Below are 25,939 nucleotides of genomic sequence, written 5' to 3' on the forward strand. Positions count from 1 at the left end.
TGTATTTTGCAGCACCTATTAATTTAGGTTATATGTGGCATTGACTGATGTTCATGGTGTTATTAATGTAACATATAGTACATTGTGAGCTTTGAAAATCATTTCTTTATCAGACTAACAGTGCAGCATCTGTAGGGGATAGAATCAAGATATCATTGGACCATATTGAACTTATACTTATTTGTAGAAGAATAGTATTTGAAATGTTAGTGTCACCTGCACCTCATTGATCTATGAGTAGCGTGACAGTGACAGTGGTTGATGCCATTATCATTGCGTTGATGCAGGGCATGTTTGCTTAAACCTGTATTTTGTATTTTATATTGAACTGTTTATTGTGTACATTATCTTTGTATGGGTTTTAACACATTTTCTGCATATATGTATTTGTGTTTAACTCATTTTGTACCATTATTGCACTTAATGCATTTGTATGTTATATGTATTTTGCATTTGATGGGAATATTCCAAAATAAAGGAAGAAGAAGAAGAAGAAGAAGAAGAAGAAGAAGAAGAAGAAGAAGAAGAAGAAGAAGAAGAAGAAGAAGAAGAAGAAGAAGAAGAAGAAGAAGAAGAAGAAGAAGAAGAAGAAGAAGAAGAAGAAGAAGAAGAAATGCAAGTTTGGATACCTTAAATTAAACTAACTGGGAATAGTGTGCAATGAGCAATAGTATGAGCAGAGAATGTAAAACACATTAGCTTTTAAAGTTCCATACACTTCTTCATCAGATGGTGCAGAGTGACATGAGTAGCAAAGACGCACTCAATGGACAGTTGTTTGTCATAGAGAACACAATTGAACATGCAATTTAAAATGCCTTGTTCAAGGAATACATTGATTGGGATGACCACTTTAACTAAAGGCCTACAAATCTGAAGCGTGAAGATAAATGGTGCCCAAGACCGTTTCTCTAAAGCAAACAGATGCAGAACGTCTGTGAATTGTATTTCTTTTCTTAAGTGTCAGGCAGCTGGCTCAGTGTTGGGAGAATCAAATACCAATGTATATTGTTTTAAGTTTGCGAGAGAGAGAGGGGCCAGAGAAATGCATCATATTAATAATGATTTTCCCTGCTTACTCACTACCATGAAAAGTGTGTACCAGCTAGATGTGGGTAATCACCTCTATACTTGAGAGATAACACTCAACACATTGGGACGATGAGTGCATTCTAACTAAAGATTTGGTTTTTACCAATATTGAGGAAAAATTGAGGATGCAGAATGCACCCACTATAATGGAACTGTATTTCCAAATGTTTGAAGAGGCCTGAATCTGTCAAAAATATATTCCTGTTAACAGGAGAACACAGCCTGTGCTACAAGAAAAAGTTCAAGTGAGAAAAGTCAGAAAAATGATATGTGATTTTATACGATGTTGGCACATTTTCAAATGAACACCTTTTTATGGTGGATGGAAGAAATGACTTAAAGCAGATTCTGAAGTTTACATCAGAGAAAAAAAATATTTAAAAGTTATCTTTTTATTTAAATTGCAAATATATTGTGTTGCAGTGTAAATATGTTGAAAAAACGACGGTTCTTTTGGTTTGGATAATACTTGTGTTAGTTTTACCCAGTCTAATATGGTGCTGGCTTAAAGTTGACCGGTGGGTCAACTCAGAGTAAAATCGCTCCATTTTTGAGGGTTTTCCAGGGGAGAGTGTTAAATAAAAAATATTTAACATTCCAGGGAAATAGAATTAACAGCCTATGTAGAAATTAACATTGGCTGGTTAAGATGTAGTTAGATTTAAAAGCATTCTTCAAACAGTATCATTGCAATTAACATGACATGTTGAAGCAACCATCACCATAAAACCAACATGCATGTTGTCTATTGTGAACAGAACACAAGGAGCCATGTCAAATCACTCACATTAATCAAGGCCTCACCAGGATTTTTATTCCACTAATGGTCTGACCATGAGACTCCAAGTAAACTCCCAGTACACATTTTCCCTTAGTTAAAACACTTCATATTTACTCTTGACCCTATATTCAAAAGCAAATATCAATTATAATGTTTGAACAATAAGACTTATCAATGTGTGGCTAGGACCGGTGCAAAGCTTAGAGTTTCCTGTACGTTTTGACACTAAATTCTCACTGGATAACATTTTAAACAATTAATAAAATGAGAATAAATCAAGTTATAAAGCAATATGTCGAATAGTTGTGTTGGTTATCCAACCATTGGTCTGAAGGCACGCATTTAAATAATCTTGGTTCATTGAGTTCACCTGTTTCTACCCTGCTTGCACTCTGCTGGCATGAATAACACTGGGAGGATGAACCTTTTTAAGAAATAATGAAATTCTTTAAATAAAGTTTAAAATATTGGATTAAACTTCCAGATTCTTTGGCCCTTTGATTATTGAAGACTACTCAGGGGAGTGCTGCACGCCACAACAGTGTGTTTTTGTTGTCAGTCTTTGCATATATATATTAGCAAAATTATTTACCATGTTAAGTGTTGAGGTGTAGTTTTGCCCCCACCATTTTCTGATCACAAGTATACAAATTATAATCATCCAATGACAATAGGAAATGTGTCTTCAAGGGGAGTGTCTAACTATGATAGGCCAATATCAGAACTTGGATAATCACAAAGTGTGATGTAATTATTATATAAGGTGGGCATGTTGTATATTATGACACAGGAAAGAACACCACTTGTTCCTATTGGATGGTTTAAAGAAAGAGACCACCTCAAGGGCTGCATACAGGAAGGCTTCTGTTCTAGGGATGATACATGTTCACAAATAAACCTGGTGATGACATTGACGTCCCTGAGAACACATGAGGATTTCCCCAAGCTCCATACATATTATATATGTTTATCAGAAGTTGGTAGATGAGATATCCCCAAAAAGATATATGCTCTCTGTAACTATTTTCCTTCTAAGTCCTGGAAAGGGGGTGGTTTGGGAAGGTGTTATCAAAGTACATTATCTAGATAGGAAATAAACCATTCATTTAAATTAAGTACGCTGTCGATTCAATCTAACTTAAACTACCTATAGAGTAGGAGCCAAATGCATTTACAGGATGTCCCGCCCCTATTTTGCCTATATGTTGGAAGCTGAAAATTGCAACATGCACAACGCCGATAATGGTACCTATCCCACGAAGAATCCTCAAAACCAGGTGTCCATTAAGACAGCCCTACATGATGTAGCCACAGAGAAATGACATTCTCTTTAAGGAGGTCCCTGAAGAAGTGTGAAGTGACAAAGGCAGCAGACTGGTGACGTCAAATGAAGCAGAGGTGATGCACCAAGAAGAGATGCCAAAAAGAAAGTATTTAAACCTTATAGAATCTGATGACGAAGCCAAGAATTGAGTAACATTTCATGTGCGGAATGAAGATTGTACGTGCGAAGAGCACTGAAGAAAATGCAAATCGTTTTATAATTGTACAGATGCTGAAACGCAAGTAGACTAAGTAACCATGAAGGCTGGCTATGCATAGTGAATAGACTGCAGGCGGTACCGCCATTATATATATGTGTATAGAATCTGAATGTTCCATGTCACCTTTTAGCAAACTAGGACCTCAGTTGTAAAAAGGCTGAAAGTGTGGCGCAGTAGAGAAAAACAGCTGACCATGAAGGAAGATTTGAGAAGGTTGTCTGGCCCAGTGTCAAGGGTTGGGGCTGCCAAGAAACTGGTTATCTATTCGAGAAGATACACTGAACATGAGAAGCGTGGCGAGCTCCTGTTGAGGTGCAATGGTAGAACACTATGAGTGCCACGTTGTACTCATTTAATAATATTAATGGCGAAGAAGGAGCTAAAAACATGGTCTCCTGTCACATGGGGTAGATGGAAATAGACTTTGGGCAAGCTACATCGAGACTGAAGAAAATAACGGGTATAAGTGTGACAACCAATTATAGAGGTCCATGTAGCAAAGAGCATAGTAGTTTGAAAGCCAATGAAACGTTGTGTATTTTATGACACTGAAGATGACTTGCAATAGGGGTCGGCATAGTTGTCCACCTGACTAGAAAGACCCAATCACAATCCTATCCCCCATAGAAAATATACCTAGATGTTGCCCGTAGAGCAACCACAATCTAATGTAGGTTTTCTCACTTTGCCACATAGTGTGACGTCAATGATGAAGAGTTTTGACTATAAATGTTTTTTTTTTTCATGTAACACGTTGTGAGACGTCCGTTGATGTCCATTGTATTCCCTGTTTTAGACAATTGCAAATAAAACGGCTACGTTTTGCCAATTTCCTGAGTTGGTCTTATTATTGGTATAAGAGTAAATTCTGCATCCCCGTCCATCCCATATAGTGTTACCTTGCTTAAAGGGCCTACGGGTTCATACCTTTCAGAGTTGTGGGTGCAATGGTATAGATAGCACTTCTGTGCATTTTGGCATGCCTCTATTTAAAAATCATGATTTCATTAAATTGTATCTGAAAATGTTTTTACAGAAAATAGTTACATTGTGCTTTGCTGTGATGATGTCCGTAGCAGATGCTACTGGAGATATATTTGATAATGTGTATTCTTGTCCAGGCATTAAATACTGGGAGATTAGAGCAAGTCTAGTGGAGTCATTTCTGTTCCCATACAAATATATGAATGTAAATCCCAAGCAAACCCTAATTCTTAAATGTCATAGTGACTTTCAGATGTGATTTGAAAGGGCGAGTATTTAAATGTGTTCAATACAATCTGAAAACCATTTTCTCAGGTTAGGTGTATGAGTCAAAATAGTCTATGTATTCTAAAACTAAAACAATAGTTCTGTAACCCGAAATCCCTTCACTAATGCAAACTACTCTAAGCCTGTTTGAAACTGCACACATGTTAGCTGTCCATAGCAGATGATGTAAATGGGAAATGCGAGACATGCAAGAGTTCCCCGATTCCTTTGCTGATGTATTGGGGGAAGAACACTTCTTTGATCCATTTGTAAATCTGATTTGTTTTGTCATTTAGAGATGTTACTGTGAAATTACGGGTTTTGTTATACTGACCAACAAACTGTAGCCAAACAACTAGAATGTGCTATTCAGAACTTAAGATGAATACAGAATTGATCATGGAAATTAATACATGTGTGTGAGAAATAGTGAGATTCAGGCAGACAGGTAAATGTTGTTTTGTGTAGACAAGCAGCATGTATGTGTATAACATTGTAGTGACTCCTCCTGCAATGTTTGGTGACCATCTTAATTCCTCTATTTAATTACATTTGTGTTTTGTGCAAACTGCATGTTTCTTGCTCAGAATATTAGGGGACATTATATCGGAGTGTCCATTGAATGAGCAACACAAATATTAACATATTAAATGACAATGCATATCTCACATAGGAAACATATAACATCAGTCACTGAAACCACTTTGTTTTCTAGCGGTCCTGAGAAATGCATGTTAAGAGGTCACAGGTCATACACACTTAAGCATATGCACACATAAGTAAGCCTCTTGGGTTTTATATTGACAGGTACTCCTCCAACAAGGAATAAATTAGGCATACATGTTTTGGAACTAACTTTCCCTACTATGTAAAATCAAGCCTCTCATCCACGCAAACAACTTCAAATCTGCTTTTCAAGTCTTGGTCCTTTCCCACCTGGATGATGACACTGCCCTCCTGTGAGGCCTTACAGCAAGACCCTGTTCTACATGCGGCAGCAAGGACTCTGCAAATGTTGCCAACTTCCCCAACCCTCTTCAACCCTCTACAAACTGCACTGACTCCTGCTACAAGCACATATCACTTTCAAATGTGCTGCATTATACTCAAGGGCATCAATGTTAAATCGCCAAGCTACCTCATGGAGAATGTTAGCATCTCTGTAGGCCTATAATCCTCCAAAGGAATCAAGATGTCTTCATGTGTTTTACCTGAACTCCAGTGTTGCAGGAAGGATGACCCAGAAGAAACACATTCCATGCCTATTTCACTAGGCTCTTGAACCACGTCGCCTGTCAGCACCAGAGTCACCCTTTACTTCAACATGTAAGGAAGGATCTCAAGACCCTCCACTTCAAGGAATGGATACACCTTAACACCTATGTCCATACACATTATATTACCCACCTAACCTGAAACCTGGTGATCTACTCGACTCTCCTGCCTCCACTTGTTGCTTGCTGCCACACAGTCCTTTCTTGGAATTTGCTTCCCAATAAGTATCAAATAATAATAATAATAATAATAATAATAATAATAATAATAATAATAATAATAATAATAATAATAATAACTGTTAAAGGTAATGTGTTTTCAAAATTAGGTGCAGGCAGTGTTAAATTGGGCACACATTGTTTGGAACATTATTCATCTTATTTTGGAAACCTACTGCAGTGAAATATTAAGAAATACACAATCTTCATCTGTTGTACTTCTTGTTTGAATGCCTCAGTGTTAATACTAATCCCTTTTAGCTACATAAAATTAATAAGGCAGGGCCTGTTTAAATAAAGAATTTTAATTCAACTCAATTTTAACTAAAAAGTTATGGTCAATAGGTTTCGAATGAACTGAACACTTAAATACTTACAATGTAAATTTCGCCCAGACATCAAGAAAGATAATCTCATTCACACAATCCCAGAAAGAAATTAAATTGTTGGATTGGTATTGTCTCAATCTTTAAAAATGTTTGAACGTTGAATGGATCCTGTCAAAATTATAAAAACGTTGTCTATGAATTGGATTAACAGGGACTTCCATGAAGCTATTGATATAATTATAAAATTAACCAAGTCAAAATTGTTTTATATAAATTGTCAAACAAATGAGCCAGATGGGTGTCCATGATTGTGCCTGTTTTCTGATGAAAAAAGGGCTATTCAAAACAAAAATAGTTCTTAATAAGTGCAATCTCCAATAACAGGTCAATACGTTAATGAACATCAGCAATATTTCTTTGCTCACAGAATAACATAATGGTGTCCATAAGCCCCAATGCAGTAAGCCACTTACCTCTATAACATTGTCTGTGGGTTTCAAAATAATGTCAGATCAAGTTTCAACGTTTCTCTCTCTCTCTCTCTCTCTCTCTCTCTCTCTCTCTCTCTCTCTCTCTCCCTCTCTATCTCTCTCTCTCTCTCTCTGAATACCATGTTAAGATGCAGTTTATGGCCTGATTCTGTGACAATTTTTCAATGGGAATGCAGCATTCTAAAATGCTGCTGTGAATCAGGCCCTTAGTGCATACATAATCAAGTTGTGATATGTTAGAAAAAAATATAGAACAAGTTTCCAATATTGTATTCTAAACAACTGGGTAAAAACGTGATTGTGAAGTTGGGAGATGTGCATTTGAAATGAATACATAATTTATGTTTCACTATCATGTTTAACCATCATGAGGATGTTTTCAGATGTCACACATGTAGAAATACACTTTGCCTAAATGAAAATGCTTACGAACAGCCAGGCATTTTATGTGCTTGGAAAAGCTAAGTGTGTATGAGCAGAAATGCATTACCTCCTTCGGATATGTTGACTTCTGCCTGCAAAACACTCTGTTGCAATTCCAGGTCCGATTGTGAGCCTGCATGGATTGAAGAGATACATTGATAAGTCTTTGGAGTCTATACTCAATACCACAATCAATTATAAACATGAGCATGGCAATGACTATCCATTAAAGTATAGGTGGTATACTGTATACATTGTCACACTATATGTCTATAGTGTTTGAACATACTTCTGTGTGAACTCAAAATCTGTTAATTACATTGTTTGGTTGGTTCCTTTAAAACCGCTTAAGTGCCAAGAATGAGTATGCTCGTCCTTTTTGCATAGACTTGCATAATAGCTTGGCACTTAGAGATTGTTGTGTGGACAAATCAATAAACGTGTATTAGGGGCATATGTGCCAGGTTGAAAATGCCAAGCGGCTTACTTAGGGACTTTCAATTACTGCATGAAAATAACATGGCATGTGTGAAGCTTAATGGCACTGGAGATCTGTCTTATTCAATAAAGATTGCCGGGCTTCAGGCAGGGATGCATATTGGTCCCTGTTTTATTTAATGTGTTCATGCCAGGTTTGGGAGAGTTCTTAATTAATCAACATAACTTTCCACCAAAGCTGGGCAATGTATTCTGTATTATATCTGACATATGCTGACGACCTGGCCATTTGTGATTCCACCTTTATCGGACTACAGTGATTGACTATATGATATAAACAAGCTAGTCCTTAATTTGGATAAATCCAAATGGATGTACTATGGTAAAGTTAAGAATGAAAGTGAAAGTATTGTTACATCAGTTTGGACCCTGTATTGTGTGTATATGTATCAAAATCTATGTTATGGGATCGAATTGCACCCACAGGACTAAAAGGCTTTAAGGAAACACCACAGTAAAGCTATTGCAATAATGTGTTATTACCAGTGAAGGATATAGTGTGATTGGAATTGTATCATTATATCGCCAAAAGTTAATAACAAGTATATCTTATACACTCAAAACTTCCTATGTGAACCATGACCTGTTGTCTAGTTGTCTTGAGGGCTTCATTTGGCGCCACATCCTGGGTCTGCCAAAGGGAACCTCATTTCAGGCTATAAGAATTGAGTTGTGTCTTACTTCTTTGATCACTATTATTAATGTGAATCGAGGTAACCTATATCTTTAAATAATGTGCAATGAATCCCGGTCAAAATTCGGTTTGCTAAGGCTAGACATGATTTATGAATTCGGTTTGCTAAGGCTAGACATGATTTATGAATTCGGTTTGCTAAGGCTAGACATGATTTATGAATTCGGTTTGCTAAGGCTAGACATGATTTATGAATTCGGTTTGCTAAGGCTAGACATGATTAGGGGTTCTAGCAGATCTCTATTCGAGTTTTGAGCTAGGAATGAGGAATTGTTCTCTAAACTGGCATGGTGCACAATTGGTCAGAGGATCTGCGCTCTTTTTTAAAAACATTTGAAACTAAAGCATTGAAATGGGAATGGGCCTGTTGTCACAACCATATACAAAGATTGTCATCATTAGGTACCTACACCAAGCTATATTTCCCATATCGCAATGCACAAACTCATATATACCAATATACTTGCCCAATTGCCAGGCGGATATTCATGCTAATGCGCCTAAATAAACTACAAGTAATGGAAGTTAAAGGGGTGTGAATTAATCTACCAAATGAAGAGAATAATTGTCGCTTTTGTAAACGAGTTGCCGTGACTGAATCTCTTCGAAACAAACATACCGCGTGTAGCAGCATGATTAAGATGTATGTAAAAAACAACATGCACCTACTTGGCTGATAGTTTGCTGGATATACAGGGTGACCCTTTTTTGCTGAATGGTCTTTCTTATTGTAGCCTGTTCAGGTCCCTAGTATTATTTTGGGTATGGCAGGCATTTGAATTTGAACTATCAAGTGTGAAATATATACTGCATCCTGGAGAAAAATGCGTTGTTTGAAATCTATTTACATTATCCGAAGAATGGCCATGATGAGAACTGCTAACTTTAATAACGTTCAGTCTTCAGATCTTGTCATTCATAAAGATCTAACATGGAGAATACTGATACTTTGGGTTATTAGGAAATGTATAATTTCTATTGAGATGTATCTATTATCTTTTTCTGCACTTTATTATTTAGTTGGATTTTCTGTTGACTGAATATTTCTATTGTGTATATGAATATGTAATTGCACTTATTATTTATTTATGGTTTTAATTTAGTTAATGACCGTTTTTTTCTTTTCTTTTGTTTTTTTTTGTTATGAAATAATTTTGTGATTTGTGAAAAGTTTGTAAGAATTATAACAATAAAAAAAGTATACATTATGACATTTTAATATTGTTTACACATGTTTTATGGACTAATTAATGAATCTGCATATCTTATCTGCACATGTGCATTCTGTGGTTCATGGATAGTGGTCAGATTATCTAACCTTTGCATTAGTGATGGAAACTGATGAAATGCATTTAACAACAGAGGCCAGATTATCTCAAATGTGTCCTTTGGCCAAGAATTGAGCAAATTACTTAGCACTGAATTTGTTACTTGTTAATAATGACATTTTTGTCCCCAATCCGGATTATTTAAAAACGTCTGCACTAGGCCAGCAATGAAACAGGCTGTTTTTACGATGTTTTTTGCTAACATAAAAATAAATTAATTAAACAAGTTTGTTTTATATGTTACACAATACACATAGCACAACAAGCCTGATTCATGATTTTCCTAGTACAGGCATTTTTACACAATACAAATTCCAAAAGACATGTTTGTTCCATTCCTTTTTTAAATAAGTAGCAAGTTGCAACACTGGTGAAACGTGCATTTGCCCAAATTTTAGCATGTTAGCAAATGTAAGATAACCCAGGCACTGTGTTGCTCCTCAATAAATAAAGAATGGAAAAATAAGTTTTGCCCAAATCCATAAAATCTAAAAACTTTTGCACTAGGGGAAACATTAAACAGATCTTTTGTAAACTATGTTTAAAATGAAACATACAAATAAATTTGTTTAATATATTCCTTTGTATGTTACACAGCAAACATAAAAACCAGTGTGCATCATTTTGCCTTATTGAATGTGATCAATTTTCTTTGCACAAGAGCAAAGTTTGGATATTCTTGTCAATGTCCAACACCAGTTTCATAAATAAGTGTGTTCTGTGTATGTGTGGTTGGAATTGGCAATTTATAAGCACACTTTAAAGTGCCTACATGCAATTGTGCTATATTATTTGGATCTTGCTTTAAGGATTGAACACCATTTGTAAATGACAATCAATCTCCAAAGTTCACAGCGTCAAGTTACAGTGTCAATATTTTCTTTTTAAATGAAAACCTGGTTTATTGCTACAGTTTAGTGTGTCACACACATTGATTATTATTACAACACATGTGCAATTAATGATTGAGATTCAGACCCTATGTATGATGTCAACATGTGGATGCTCCATAAAATGCAGTCAGACAAACACGCATATTGATATCATGCGCACATTTGTGTAAAAGAAACTGGGACTTATGCAAACAAATGTATGCAGATCTTCATTAAGCTGTCAAGTAGCGTGTACAGACATTGTAGCTTCAAGAATCACTTCCACAATACCAAACTCACTCTTTCAACCCACACTGATGCACGCTCCACAACATCCAAATGTGCCACTTCTTCTCAATTTCTCCAATGCACTTCACTGGCATCTGGCTGACACATCACGAGATGAGATGCACTGCCTTTCTGAGACAGTTCATTGGCAGACACACTCCATCTCTGCCCTTAAGCACTTTAAAGCATTTTAAAAGGCCACAGCCTCACAAAGCCCCACAAGCTCCTCAAAGACTGGCATTTGCCCTGTGTAGTTGTTTTAGCCCCAAGACAAAAGGAAACTGCATTTGGCTGACCGAGGCCTAAAACTGCAGAACATTGAACATTCTCTGTTGGCTGGCATACAAATGGCCAGCATGTACATTTCAATTGAGACTGATGCCTAAAGTGCAACATTGCAAAAGCAGAAACAGTTACCATGGAAAGGTGTGCATTTTTCAGATAGAACAATGCACACATGCAAATTGAATATCCATTGCCAGAGTAATGTGAATATATATCAGGACTAGCAGGTGTACCCATACTTTGCATGTTCATTCCTATTTCAGTCCTAGTTTGAAGTTTAAACCAATGTTTCTTTTTAGACAATATTGCCAGTCATTCCTGTAGGAGCTAGTGTGAACAATGTGTCTTTGTGTCCAACTAATGAGCAAGCCACATAAAGCTGACCAAGAGAAAAGCATGAATCCCGTAAATCAGTTCCAGCTTCTTTCAGTTGTAGCGTTGAGAACACGCAGCAACATTAATGGTGTCCCGATCTACAGCTGAGGCAGCAGTGACCTCAACATAAGTGCCATTTGTGTAGGGATGAAGCGTGTAAGCTTTGTACAGTTGAGATGGCATACAATCATAAACTTCCATGGGAAATGAAGTTTCTGTAATTATCATGAGAGATTTGCCATAATGTGAAAGGCAACATCATTGCCGGACACTATTTAAGAGACATGCACCGTTTCCTGTCACCAGCATTACTAAAAAAGCACCATATTGTGTCACCCGCATGACTTCAAAAGTGAGTTACCCTAGGAAAAATGAATTGCTGAGGTTTTCATGAACTACTGAACGTTAGGAACAATGAACGTAGGACAACGGCAGAACTAAGGCACAAAGAGACATATGGCATGGGTAAGCAAAAGAATAACAACTGAAAAGGGTATATTTTATAGATGTTACGTTTTCTACATGATGGTACCTACCCACATGCCGAATCTCAGGTTTGTAACATGTTGGGAAGTATGGACAATATTTCGAACAGACACACACACACATTTTCATGCATTGCAGACTGCTTTAAAAAATGAAAACATCTATATTGTATATGTTTTGCATTGTCTACACCATAGAACCTACCCACATGCAAAATTTCAGGTTCGTAGCATGTTGGGAAGCATGCTGAACATTTCAAACAGACACACACACGCTGAAGAATTGCGGATTGCTTTAAAGAAAATAGACACATGTATATGTTATTCTTTTTACATTGTCTACACTTGGAAATCTACCCTCACACCACATTGTAGGTGTGTAGCATGTTGGGAAGTTTGCTGAACAGACACACCCTCACATAGCCACACATTTTCCTTTTATATACATAGAGATGTAAAGATGAACATTGATGACATGGTGCAGGAGAAATGTACATCCATTTTGAGGCCAGATATTAAAGTGGGCCACATGTGTAAAAGGAATTACAGCAGTCAAAAACACCAGTTTCTCTGCATGGGGAAAAACTGGGTTCAGCCCATTTGCACATCTTTTCCAGGTGATTCACAGGTCCAGGATTGACCATCTTTCCCCCCATCAGAGACCAGGCTAAAACTCTCTTCTACTATCTATCTAAAACATATTTTTGGAGCTCACAGAGCTAAGAAAGGGGGCAAGCTAAAGTATTGATGAGTTCAACAGCTGACCTCAGTGAAAACAGAATCTACAGTAGATGGAAGTAAAACCTTAAAAATACATGGATTAAAATGTGATTGGTGGTGTAGTTCAGGACTTGACTGACAAGTGACATTGTACAGAGACTGCCACAAGATGCTAATGGATTGAGTTACACAGTCTCACCAGTAAGATAGAATCACTTCTGCAGGCCTTTGACTTTGCAAGAAATGCTAAGTGCTTTCATGGCAGACTTGGGTCAACAGAGACCAGGCCTGGACACATATATTGGGGACAGAAATCTGCCAGTTAACTGCATGGAAAACATGCATGTCAATATATTTTTCATAGCAGTCCATGCAGGATCATACATTTTCCAATATCTTTGGAACCACGATGCATGTGATAATGACTCAGATATCATTGGACAGTCTATGAGGAATCCTACATGTAGTGATAACTCTCCTAAACATTCAACCTTGGGAACAAGAGTTACAACCTGAAATGTGATGATGACTTCCCAGAAAATATAATGAAGCAGAGATTTTGAGAGATAGTAGCTTTGTGAATTATGTAACAGTACGTACAATGTTGTGACACTATCTTTTATCATTTTTGAGTATTCACAAAAAACTGTCATGCAAGCCTGCAACCTCATACCATCCTGGGACTCATTTCTTTAAGTCTGTCATGATCAGACAGAATCAATAGTATAGATTATAGGATGCTTATTTGTAAATATAACGTTTTTTTTTTGCCATGTTGTAGTTTTCACTGCATGTCTGAAAAGGTGAAAATGCTATCCCACATGGGCAGAGTCATACATTCACATGGATGATGTATTTTAATTTGAGGAGCCAATCATTGTAATGAGAATCACAATAGAGCTCCAATTCAAATGAAGAGCCAATAAGATGGCACATCCTAATTGTAATAATTCGAGGTGTGCTTATGGGTTCTACCTGAAATCATCTGATTTGGAACTGCTGACAAAATTGCTGATGGAAACCAGGGAAATACTAAAGTCTGGCTTGGATCTATAAAAGGAGTTTCAAAGAAAGGGATTAATGGTGGAGGCCATTCTTGACTGAACCTGGAGTGGCCTCTAACCAAGTCCTGATGTTTCCCATGAGTATCCAGAAGCCTTGAGGACTTTCCCTGTGTGCAAAACCCATAGATAAATGGGTCCAACCAAGCCAAGCCTTATGGGGATCTGTTTGATTCAGATCTTTCCTTATTGATTGGGTGGGTAGACTAAGTAGATCCATATTATTGTTACTGAATAATAATATAATTAACTACCCTTAGCCAACCAACATGGGGTGATTTTGTTGAAATTCGAACTTAAACACATTGTTTCCAGCGTGAATACAAATATAGTCTGTTAAAAGAATTAGGTACTCCTATTTTCATTGGCAATGCCAACATTCCCTAATGGGAAGGGTTGTACTTCTCAAAACACAACTCCTAACTGTTCAACATTCCTCAGCCCCTGCCTTAAAGCAGAAGGGTGATGAATGTAAAATGTATATTTGGGTTGTTGTGTTGGGGAAGAAAAGTGTATTGCCAAAATTAAATAAAGTGAGGTCACTGATAGAAACGCATACTCTCTCCTGAGAGTGGTAAAGTGACTCCTGAGCGAAGGGAGATACTTCATGGCACAGTTGTGAAGGAAGAAGGGTTCTAAATAAACAATAAGTGTTTTGTTCTAAAAAAGAAAACGTGCTGTGCTATAAAACTGCTAGCATTGACAATTGTGCAGGGAGATTAAATAATGAGTGCTGCACCTGGCAACATTTATTTTACCAGTGCAAAGTGCTACATGTAATTTAAGTAAAACTGTGTGGATAGAATTGCCAAGTTTATGACCATGTCATGTTTGAAGGTGCTGCATCATTGTTGCCATTAAGGGATTTGTGTGTATGATAGAAATATTGAACTATTTATTTGACAAATGTTTTATTTACGTGAGAACCAAAAGTGAAAACGCATATGTGGTGTCATCTTAGATCTTTTCAATGTCTATTCCTAAAAGGTCTGTTCTTGGTATTGAAACTTTGTTTTGTGCCACAGAGAAAGTGACATATCATGTGATGTTGTGTAAATATGAATTTTCCTGATCATTGATTAATTGATAAATATGTATTCTTTCTATACGCCATCCTGTTTCATGGCTTACTTATTGCTAAAGGTTGAGGGATCTTTGTGGTTCTATATTAATCACAGACATGACTAGATTAAGCATAAATCTTGATTGGTGCTGCATAAATATCTCCAACAGCCTGTATCCCATGTCAGACTCTGCCTTTTACTCATGGGCAGTGAAGAAGCATAATCCTGTTATGGTACCTGATCCCATCTTTGCTATAACAGCCTTCATGAGTCAAAGGCCTCTCTTATGACTGATTGTGTTTCTTGCTTACCAGATTTCTAGATAAGCATGCCCAAAATGGCTGTGTCACCACCAATGTCACAAAGGGTTAATCTTATCAAATGGTTGCTTCTCACCCAACCTGATGAGCTAGCCCCTAAGAGGCAGTGACTGGAATGGCGACCTGAAGCCTGGCTGGCCTTCAAAATGCAATTGCCTGGCGTACGGTTGACTGTGCCTCCTAGTCCTAGTTTAAACAGAGGTGGGCGTACCAGGCAGAAGACGCAGTCAAGATAAAACCAACTGTGCTTCTGCTATACCATCCTTCAACGGGATGGTGCCCACTGTGACTTCTAATACCCTATAACTTCACGCCTTCCTGAGAGAAATGTTATGGTGCCTCTTTCTATCCCCGGCCCCACATATATTGTGTCATTCAGACGGCAAGTCAAAGGGTCAACCTCTGAAGTGCAGGCATCCCCATGAAATGCTAGAAAACAAAAATACAGACACAAGTAGATGATGAATTCCAGGAGTTACTGGTTACAGTGCCATGTTTTTTTAGAAAACCTATTTCACCTATGCCTGCAGAGGTGCTTGAAAGTTCAAAAATGGATGCAACTTTGTTAACCCACTTAAGGTATAAATTGTTTGTCTTTTTTAAAAAAAAACAGGTGTTACATGGCCATTGGCTAACTATCTGAAATGTGTCATTTCAGCTAACAAGCCAAGCAAGCTACAGCACTGAGAAATGCATTACAGCTATGCATATGAGCTCAAAATCATGCCTTTTAACAACAAAACTCAATTTTTTTTTACACAGGAGAGTGCTGTTTTATGAATAGTGTTATTAAGGTTGTCAGACTAGACCACTTTGATGATTCCTAATGAGAGTAAAACGCATACGAGCTTGTCTGCATCTTGAAAGCTGTCTGCCTGGGTTTGATAAAGCTTTGACTAAAATAGCGCTACCTAGACTCTCATTGGGTAATAGAAAATGTTGGGTTTTCAATTTCGAACAGCCTCAGCCGTGGAATGCACCAAGGGAAATATTGAAAGGATTTTGGAACCGGGGCACCTCCATCTCTGTCAAATTTTAAGCAACTAAACGAGCCCAAGGTAAATCTGCAATTTGCATCAAATCCCTTCAACTGTTCGGGCTTTGTCTGTCCAAAGTCAGTACATTTGCACTGTAGGGAAACACATGCACAAAATGAAAATGCACACCCCTGTTTCATGCTTTGTACATTTTAAGCCATTAATGCCATTGCACAAAACAATCCAATCTTGCAGTGGGGGGTCTGGCCAAAAACATCTTTGGAAAATTGCTCACAGATGCATCAAAGGAATCAAAATTTAAAAGCAATAACATTTTCACAACGTTAATTGATACTAGGTGTTGCCTTAAGTGTGGGGCAACAAGTGTCATCCTAAGTAAAGCTTAATAATAAAGATATGACTACCACATTAATACATGAGGAATGGTGAAGCATGCCCAAAATTCATGCAACAAAGTAATAATATCAAATCCCAGGCCATGTAATTGCAAATGTAATTGATAAAAAAATGGGATGCATAAAGGAGTGGTTATTGCATTCCTGTCTGGACCCAAGGGAAGGTTGAGTCACAACTGAATTATCAATATCTATGCCAAAGTACATTTATGGAGAATAATGTCTACATTATGGTTGCCTGGGAATTGTGGGAAAACAAAGAGAGTCCGGTGGACACAGAGCTGTACCCTGTGCTGGTTTCATCCAGGTATGCCACATATTACATTGTACAATTCACAGTATTCATAAGTAAATAAAGGGCAATGTTCATAAAGAAAACATTTTGAATCCATGATCGTATATACAGTTTTCTGCACCGTGATACAGTCAGGAAAGCACGTACATTTGAACATAAACAGTGTAATATCATATACTGGATCTGTTAACGCCATACAACAGGTATCAGACTAAAACGCAAAACTATGGAGGCAAAGCATGTCTAGTCTGCGTGTTACCCCTCCGCTTTTTTCTCACAGAGCTTACTAGGAACACAATATTGCCAATGGTTTTTGCAGCACTATTGTTCACGGAAGTCGACAGGAGCATTGAAATTAATGTTTAATTTATGGTCAGTAAATGTATCAATTATACCTCTACAGACCACCTTGAGGTTTGTAGATCTTTATTGTTTTGCCCATTTGGATGATAAGCCCTGCTTTTCTGTGACAGGCTCCTGATCGTTACTCCTTCTATTGGTGATTGAATGTTCCACTGAAATGCCTGGTGAACAAGTTCTGTTCACGTGGAGGGCAGTGAGATCTCCGAATATGTAGGAAAGGCAAACTCCAAGGGCCTGATTCATGGAATTAATTATCTGTGCGGAAAATAGGGTACTTGTGCGTGCAACTGTATGCAAATCTGCCTTTGTTGATTCATGCAATGGACAAATTGCAATATATGGGCATCATTTTGATTTGATTGCAAGGCTCTCACACAGCCATCTACATCCATAATGCTTTTAAAATATATCTGATGTTGCCAAATCTCCATTGAAGTACACGAGGTACTTGTTGTTCCAAGATGGCCGACCTCCTCTTCACCACCGACCACAGAGCCTGCTGAGGCTCCAACCCTCTTCACTGATAGACTGCCAGGCCTACCTAATTCCCCCATTCGTCGCCAGCAGGCGAGCCGGCCCACACCTCCCAAGGCCCACAGGAACAAGGCCAACACCTGTTTTGTGCCTGTTTTTGCCGTGTCTGCCGTCTGCCAGACCCCTTGGCCCTCGCATGCCAAGGTAACCCATATGCAACTACTGCACACTGCTAAAACCCGCAGCTGACTCGTCCAGAAGCGATCCAGACATTCTGCTATCATTGGCTCCGGCACCTGCACCCCTACTTGTGCTCTGCCGGGGGCTATCATTGCTCCTGCCTACCAAACAACTAAGTGTCTCCCCCCTCGCATCTCGATGCCCAGCTCAATGCATGACTTCCCAGAGGCACCCCACTCCCAGCCTAATGTGTCTGTCGTTGTATAACCTGTAACTATCTAATTTAGCACAAGTTACTGCTCTATCTCTATTCCTAGCTCGCCCCCCCTACCACCTTGTCTACAGTTCTCCTGATTACTGTTACTGCCTACCACCACTACGACTGTTACTAGCCCAATCATGCTATGTACTCTACTCTAATGTGCTCCACTATGCCTCGCAGATTCTACTCTGGAAGTGCTTTCTACTTAGTCAGCTTGTCACTGCTAGTCACTAAAGGATCCCAGTGTGCACTCTGTCCAACTGTACTGCTGAATCTGGTCTCTTTCGCAGATATAAGTACTCCCAAATCTATATGTATTTTAACCTATGTGCAAATTCGAATCTAGCTGTGTTTTTAACTTAGCCACTTTAGAGCTCCAAGGTGTACTTGTTGCTGAATCTGTATTTTAACCTATGTGCAAATTCGAATCTAGCTGTGTTTTTAACTTAGCCACTTTAGCGCTCCAAGCTGTACTTGTTTCTGAATCTGTATTTTAACCTATGTGCAAATTCGAATCTAGCTGTGTTTTTAACTTAGCCACTTTAGCGCTCCAAGGTGTACTTGTGGCTGAATCTGGTCACTTTCCTAGCCATATGCACTCCCAAACTTAGGTGTATTTTAACTTATGTGCAATCTAGCGCTCCAAGGTGTACTTGTTGCTGAATCTGTATTTTAACCTATGTGCAAATTCGAATCTAGCTGTGTTTTTAACTTAGCCACTTTAGCGCTCCAAGGTGTACTTGTTTCTGAATCTGTATTTTAACCTTTGTGCAAATTCGAATCTAGCTGTGTTTTTAACTTAACCACTTTAGCACTCCAAGGTGTACTTGTTGCTGAATCTGTATTTTAACCTATGTGCAAATTCGAATATAGCTGTGTTTTTAACTTAGCCACTTTAGCACTCCAAGGTGTACTTGTTGCTGAATCTGGTCACTTTCCTAGCCATATGCACTCCCAAACCTAAGTGTATTTTAACTTGTGTGCAATCTCGAATCTAGATGTGTTTCCAACCTAGCTACTATAGCGTTACAAAGTGCACTCTGACCAATTCTACCCAGCCCAAACTAGCCACCAATTATCACAGTCTGGACTGCTCCCCACTAGTGCCACTAGCCTCCAGTATCACGCACCATCATCACCAGACCATGATCTTCTGGCTTGCCACAATCATGTTCCCTTTCTGCATAATGTTGGACAACATACCCTGTAGCAGTAACAGCTACATAGCCCACCAAGATGACCTGGCTAAACTAGGGTGCCCCAGACACCACCCCATCCCCTGCCCACACCATTCCTACCCTCCGCACCCCCCTTCCCTCCCACTCTACACCACCCTCGCACCTCCATTGTCAACCAAGGCCCACCCACCAACACTACTCTTAGCCACCCCAGTCCCATCGCTAAGTCTAACCAAACTAAACTGACTACCAAACCTCCTGCCCATTCTAGGCCTCCCGGCCCAACCCCCTCCTCCTTTACTCCCAACCTCACCACACGCAATGTCAGATTAAGCTCCAGGATCCCCACCACAACCACTAGACCCAACTCTAAACCTAACACCAAAACCAACACAAACTACAATACGCCAAATACGCCCACACCTACCCACTAAAAGGTGCCCTACTCAACGTCAGATCCCTAGATGCCCACCCCACAGAAATTGCAGATATCCTTACCAACAACCTCGACTTTATGGCCCTAACAGAAACCTGGCTTCATGAGGCGTCTGGACCACATCTATCGCTAGCCATCCCAGAAAAGTACTCTATCCTCAGAGCCGATAGACCTAACGCCAGAGGTGGAGGTGTAGCGATCATCTGCAAGTCCTCCCTAGACCTCAGACTAGCCTCTACAGCCTCACTCACCTCCTGTGAGGTACTCACAGCCAAACTACAAACTTCACCCACAACTACGATTACCTTTCACTTCATATATAGACCTCCAGCCCTCCTGGGACCTTTGAAGAATACATCACATCCCTCATCACCGAAAACTCCAAACCATCAGCACAAATCATGATCCTTGGGGACTTCAACCTCGGTTACCAAGACCCTAACGATGCACATGCTGCATCCCTAGCCAATGTCCTATTTGAACACAATCTCACCCAACTCATTGTACTCCCCACCCACCAAAAAGGTAGAACCCTTGACTGGGTAGCAACCCACAATTGCAATACAACCTGCAAAGACCCCCAACCTCTGGCATGGACCGATCATCACATGATCCCTCTTGAGGTCAACACCAACCAGTCACCGCCTAACAAACACCCCCTGGCATCAGCCTGCCCCACCAGGAACAAACGCAACATCACTGCTGAAGCCCTATTACCACTGGTCCTACCCACCCTCAATGCTCTCCCAGCTAACGCAACACCTTCAATGACTCCATGGCTATAGCATGGATACAGTTGCCCCCCTGAAAATACGCAAAAACAAACCCAAAGCTCATCTGAACTCGTGGTGCAGCCCTGAGCTCAAATTACTCAGAAAAGAGAAAGCCAAGGCACAACACACTTGGAAGACTAACCCCACCGCGGAAAACAAATCCAACCTCACAAACCTATCCTCACTTTATACAAGCAAGATAATCCGCACCAAAAAAGATGTTTACAATACCAGGATTGCTCAGGCAGGATCCTCCACCAAAGAATTATTCAAAATTCAGAAGGAACTAGAAAACCCGATTTCACCTCCAGACACCTGCCTGAAAGAAAAATCCTGGTGCACCAGCATCCAAAACGCTCTCAACAATAAAATCTCAGGACTCCAAACTAAAATTGAGGACAAATGCAAACAATTCTCCAACAACAAGGACACCAACCCTACCCACCCTTAACAATACCAGTCCAGGCTTCTCGTTTAAGAAAGTCACCATCCCTGAAGTTCAAAAAATCATCACCTCCTTGAAACCCTCAAACTGCAAAGGAGACAGTTACCCTGGACAGATCATAAAAGCTGCAGCCAGAGAGCTCTCCCACTTCATCACCAAACTCATCAACCTATCCTTCACCAATAACTCGATCCCTAGCAACTTAAAACAATCATGGGTTCACCCTCTCCTAAAAAAACAATCCCTCGACCCAGCCATACCCCCCAACTACAGGCCCATCACCACAGTCCCCTTCCTATTAAAAATCCTAGACAGAGTTGCCTACATCCAAATTCAGGAATACCTGGAATCCAACCATCTGTTAGGATTACGTCAATCTGGTTTCAGACCTCAACACGGAACAGAAACCGCCCTTGTTGATCTCAAAAGCCAGATTGATGAAATTAAAAATAATGGCAATGCCGCAATCCTACTCGTACTAGACCTCTCAGCTGCCTTTGACCTGGTCAGCTATTAAATCCTTTGTAGTCACCTAGCCACCGCAGCCCACTTCTCCTCCTCTGCCATCACATGGATACAATCCTTCCTGGCTAACAGAACCATGCAGGTTTTTGCTACAACAGCTGCTGCAGACCCCATCCCCATCACATGCGGGGTCCCACTAGGATCCTGTGTATCCCCCACTTTGTACAATATATTTACAAAGCCCTTATTTGACCAACTGGACCATCTTGGTGTCACCTACACAAATTACGCAGATGACACCCAGATACTCCTCACCATCACAGGCAATTACCAAGCAGACACCGCCCGGATCAACAAAATATTCTCCATCATTCAGGCATGGATGGCCTCACATGGTCTCTGCCTGAATGATGAGAAGACAGAGCTCCTCATCGTCGGATCCACTAATACCCTAACTAAACTTAATCCTAGCTACAATAACATCACAATCAACTGCCACACCATCCCTATTGCCAAAAGTGTGAAAACCCTTGGCTTCTATCTAGATGCCAACACCAACCTCACCAAACAAACCAACATGACCGCCTCAGCTGCTGCCTACACCGGCAAGCTCATTAGGGCCAGCAGACCATTCCTATCTCCCAACAGCTGCCTCACCCTCGCCAGGGCCCTCATACAATCCAAACTGGATTATTGCAACAGCCTGTACCTAGGTGCTAATCAATCTTACTCAACAAGCTGAAGGTAATACAAAATAACGCTCTGCGCGCGGCCCTCAACATTCCTAGATGAGAGCATATCTCCGACACCAGGAAAGCCTGCAAATGGCTATCCATATGCCAAAAAATTGACTTAAAAACCATCTGCCTCACATACAAATCCCTCAATCATCTAGCACCACCATATCTAGCAAACAAATTCACCATGAAACCTGCTACCAGATCCACTAGATCCTCCAACACTCTATGCCTGACAGTGCCCAGATTCCGCCTAAAAAGAGCTGGAGGCGCAAGCTTCACAGTACTTGCCCCCCAACTCTGGAACACCCTACCTCTCAACATTAAAACTATTGAATCCTTCCAGACCTTCAGGAAGCAGGTCATCAGCTGGCTCCTAAACAATGAGTAGCCCCTCTAACACCAAACCTTTCAACCCGTGCGGTAACTGGTCTAGGCTTTGTATCTATATTGTAAATTGTATATTGTGCATACTGTACCTGCACTGTATAGTGATATCTGTTATCGATAACTTCTCTTATATGTATGTATTATAAGTTGTTCGAAGTATGTAACACAAAGATACTTTCAAACTTTGTAACCGTATACTTAAGCGACCTTCTACCCCTGGGTTTGGAGCGCTATACAAATAAATAAACAAACAAATAAATGAACTGGACTTTTCCTGGACTTGCGTTGAGTTTGCACTGGCACAGTACGTCTGTGCGAGCCATCGAGGGCCTTGCGCAAGACTCCACGCAGAGCATTGGCATGGCTTGCACAGAGGGTTGTGAAGGGGCAGATCACCGAAAATGGGGAAGAACATGCAAAAAAGTGGGCAGTGTGAGGGACGGCCTGCAGACGGTCCCTTGCACGCCCACTATTGCCCGGAACGACACATATTCATGGATTCGATCGCACAACTTCTTGTCTGGGAAATGGCTGCGCTAGTCCTCCAGATGATCCGCAACCTGAAGTCAGGCATAAGTATGCCACACAGAGGTGGGGTTGCATGTCGAATTTTGGGGTGCATGCACTCAATTGGGGTTCTAATGTAGCTTAGGGGTGCGCCTAAGTAGTGCAGCGGGGTGCAGGAGCAGTTTATGTGGGTTCGCACGCACATTATCCAAGTTTGGACTGAGTTACTATTTTCCACATGCAGGTTGTCGGGGTGCTGGCAACAGCTCTGGGAGACCCTGCGCAGGGACCCCGAGATGCAGGTCTGCTTGCAGGTGACCGCACAAACTGTTTGAAGGGTGTGAGTATTCTTTCCCGCGGAAGCATGCAAAGGTAGCTGATCTGGCAGTTTTTACTTTGCGTGTGTGTGTTTCAGGGGTGTTCTGGCCGAGACTTGCAAATAGGGTAACTTTGCGCAAACAATTCTATGAATACATGGGGCGCACATTTTTTCTGCTGCGCGCAGGCTCGCACAGTATCCTTTTCAGTATGTACCCCTTGTGAGATTTATGCGCACATTTCCATGAATCGGTCTCCAATAGTATAACCTCCTTTACAGTTAATCTACAGGTAACTAATGATGTTTGAGGAAGTGTTGATGCCGTATGTTTTGTGTAACTGATAAACGTGCTGACCAGGACAAAGACGGAAACAAGTTGGCACCAACTGTCATTGGCGAGGGAAAAGTCCAGTTCTGGACCTTTTAATTTGGTAATTACTTCTGTAAGTATCCATAGGGGAGATTTCCTGTGGTCTTATGGGCCGTTAAAAAGATGGGCAAAGACTTCAGATTCATATTGGATAGAGATGGGTTGCACCTGATTAATCGCTTGTACAAGACATCTCTACAGTGTCTTCAACGAGCCTGCACCCAGGGAGCGCATCCCCATAAAAGGCAGGCTGTCATTGAGAACAAGTGAGATGATTATGGGTAGAGCAGAGTGGGCTGTTTGATCAAAACTGGCATTTGGGAAATCGAGAGAGAGAAGCTGTTAGAGTTCTTAAACATGGCTAGAAAGGCAACCTCATAATTCCACCCTGGGTGTGGCAATGCCAACATTAGATGTGCAAAATAGCTGTTTCACGGTAACACAGACCTCCTGTTAGTAGTCATGCAGACATACCCAAGTGCTGAGGGCATGAGCACACCCTGTGACCAGCTGTGAACACGTCATTCTGCTCCCTGTCAGCACCAAACAACACTCTGAATCAACCCAAGTGTTGAGGTTCTGGGTATGGTGGCACATCCAAACGCAATGTGGTATGTCGAATACTGCCTGCTTTTAGCAACTGAATTCATCAACATTGTATTCATATTTCCAAAGGTCGGCATGTATAATAGTGCATGAAGTGAATACTGCAAGAGAAACTCCTCCTAACAATCGGAGGTGTTTTATCATAATTTGATAGATGTAGAAAGAACCGGTTTCTCTGCATCACAAAATGCTGTGGCTGCTATGGGTCTAAGATACACGGCACTGAGAGCCACACACGAGGTGAGAATTTGAAATCCCCAGTGCACAGAAGGGTCATTTCTGAGCAATGTGTGTTATGTGTCTGCATGGGGCAGCTATACTATTAACTGCTGGTGCCCGGCATGTACGTCCATCTCTCAAACAAGGTGGGGCATGCATGTTTTAAATATTTAAAGGAATAGACTTGGGTTATAATCCCTGCAGGTCTCTTAGGGGTTCCACCTGCATGGCATGCAGAGCTGATGATTGGAATACAGTAAACAGCATAATTACACACCAGGTGCCATGGCAATGCTACATCAAACACCTGAATTAATAAACAAAGAATTATTTCATAGAGCACCTGCGCACCTGCAGGCCTTCAAAGAAGATAGACAATGTGGGACTGGCAGGGCAAAGAGAGGATATAACGAGGCCTTTAGTTTGGGGGCGGGAGGTATGCATTGTAATCAATCCAGTGCAACTGAGATTCAGGATTAGCAGAAAGCCGGTTACATCGGAGATGAAATGGGGTTTTCTTGGGAAGTGAAATGAAAACAAATATGCATTATAGGTCTTCATCTTGAACAGAAAGCAGACACAATTGTAAGGGAGCTGCGAAAAGGAAAAACTGTTCTCTGTTGGGCCATTCTGGGGATAAGATGAATGCTTTGTTTTTTTAAGGAGTATGTGAGTTGATCCACTCCAAAAGAGGGTTTGGCCATTAGCTTCTAGAATGTCTCTAGTATTCACTGAGGCTGGAGTTATGTTGTTACCGCCAACACTTCCAAAGATTGTATGCACATAGAGCAAGATATTTTATTTTGTTTGTCCTTTTCACTTTTTTGGAGGCAGCAGACGGTGTTTTAACAAAATGCACTGCACATAAGAGACACCATGACCTTAGAAATCACTTCATTGGGTACCCATTACTTTATATTATGAGAGTAGAATAGGCCATGGCATAGAGGGGAGCAGAGGGTCACCCCAACCCATGACCAGCCATTGAAGGAGAGGTGATGGGGGGAGACATGGGGTGGAATGAACAGGTGGGATGAACAGAATTGGGGAAATGGATATGCAGAGCTAGCAACGAGAGTGGAAGGGGTGAGGGGAAGCAAGTACCTGGAATCAGCTATGTAGTGAGGATGCAA

The 25,939-nt window shown here is 40.3% G+C and overlaps 1 protein-coding gene across 2 annotated transcripts in view; it reads right to left on the bottom strand.

The window, feature by feature from the left end:
• Positions 1-25,939, bottom strand: part of EDIL3 (EGF like repeats and discoidin domains 3) — a 1,821,558-nt gene that overhangs the window by 1,504,879 nt on the left and 290,740 nt on the right. Inside the window, exon 2 of one of the 2 annotated variants that reach the window (XM_069627580.1) lies at positions 7,472-7,537. The exons of the other annotated variant lie outside the window; for it this stretch is intronic. Within the exon in view, the coding sequence (XP_069483681.1) occupies positions 7,472-7,537 (66 nt within the window). The remainder of the gene's footprint in view (positions 1-7,471; positions 7,538-25,939) is intronic. 2 annotated transcript variants of the gene reach the window in all.

Source organism: Ambystoma mexicanum, chromosome 6p, assembly GCF_040938575.1.
Source record: "Ambystoma mexicanum isolate Mex_15411 chromosome 6p, UKY_AmexF1_1, whole genome shotgun sequence".
Taxonomy (NCBI): domain Eukaryota; kingdom Metazoa; phylum Chordata; class Amphibia; order Caudata; family Ambystomatidae; genus Ambystoma; species Ambystoma mexicanum.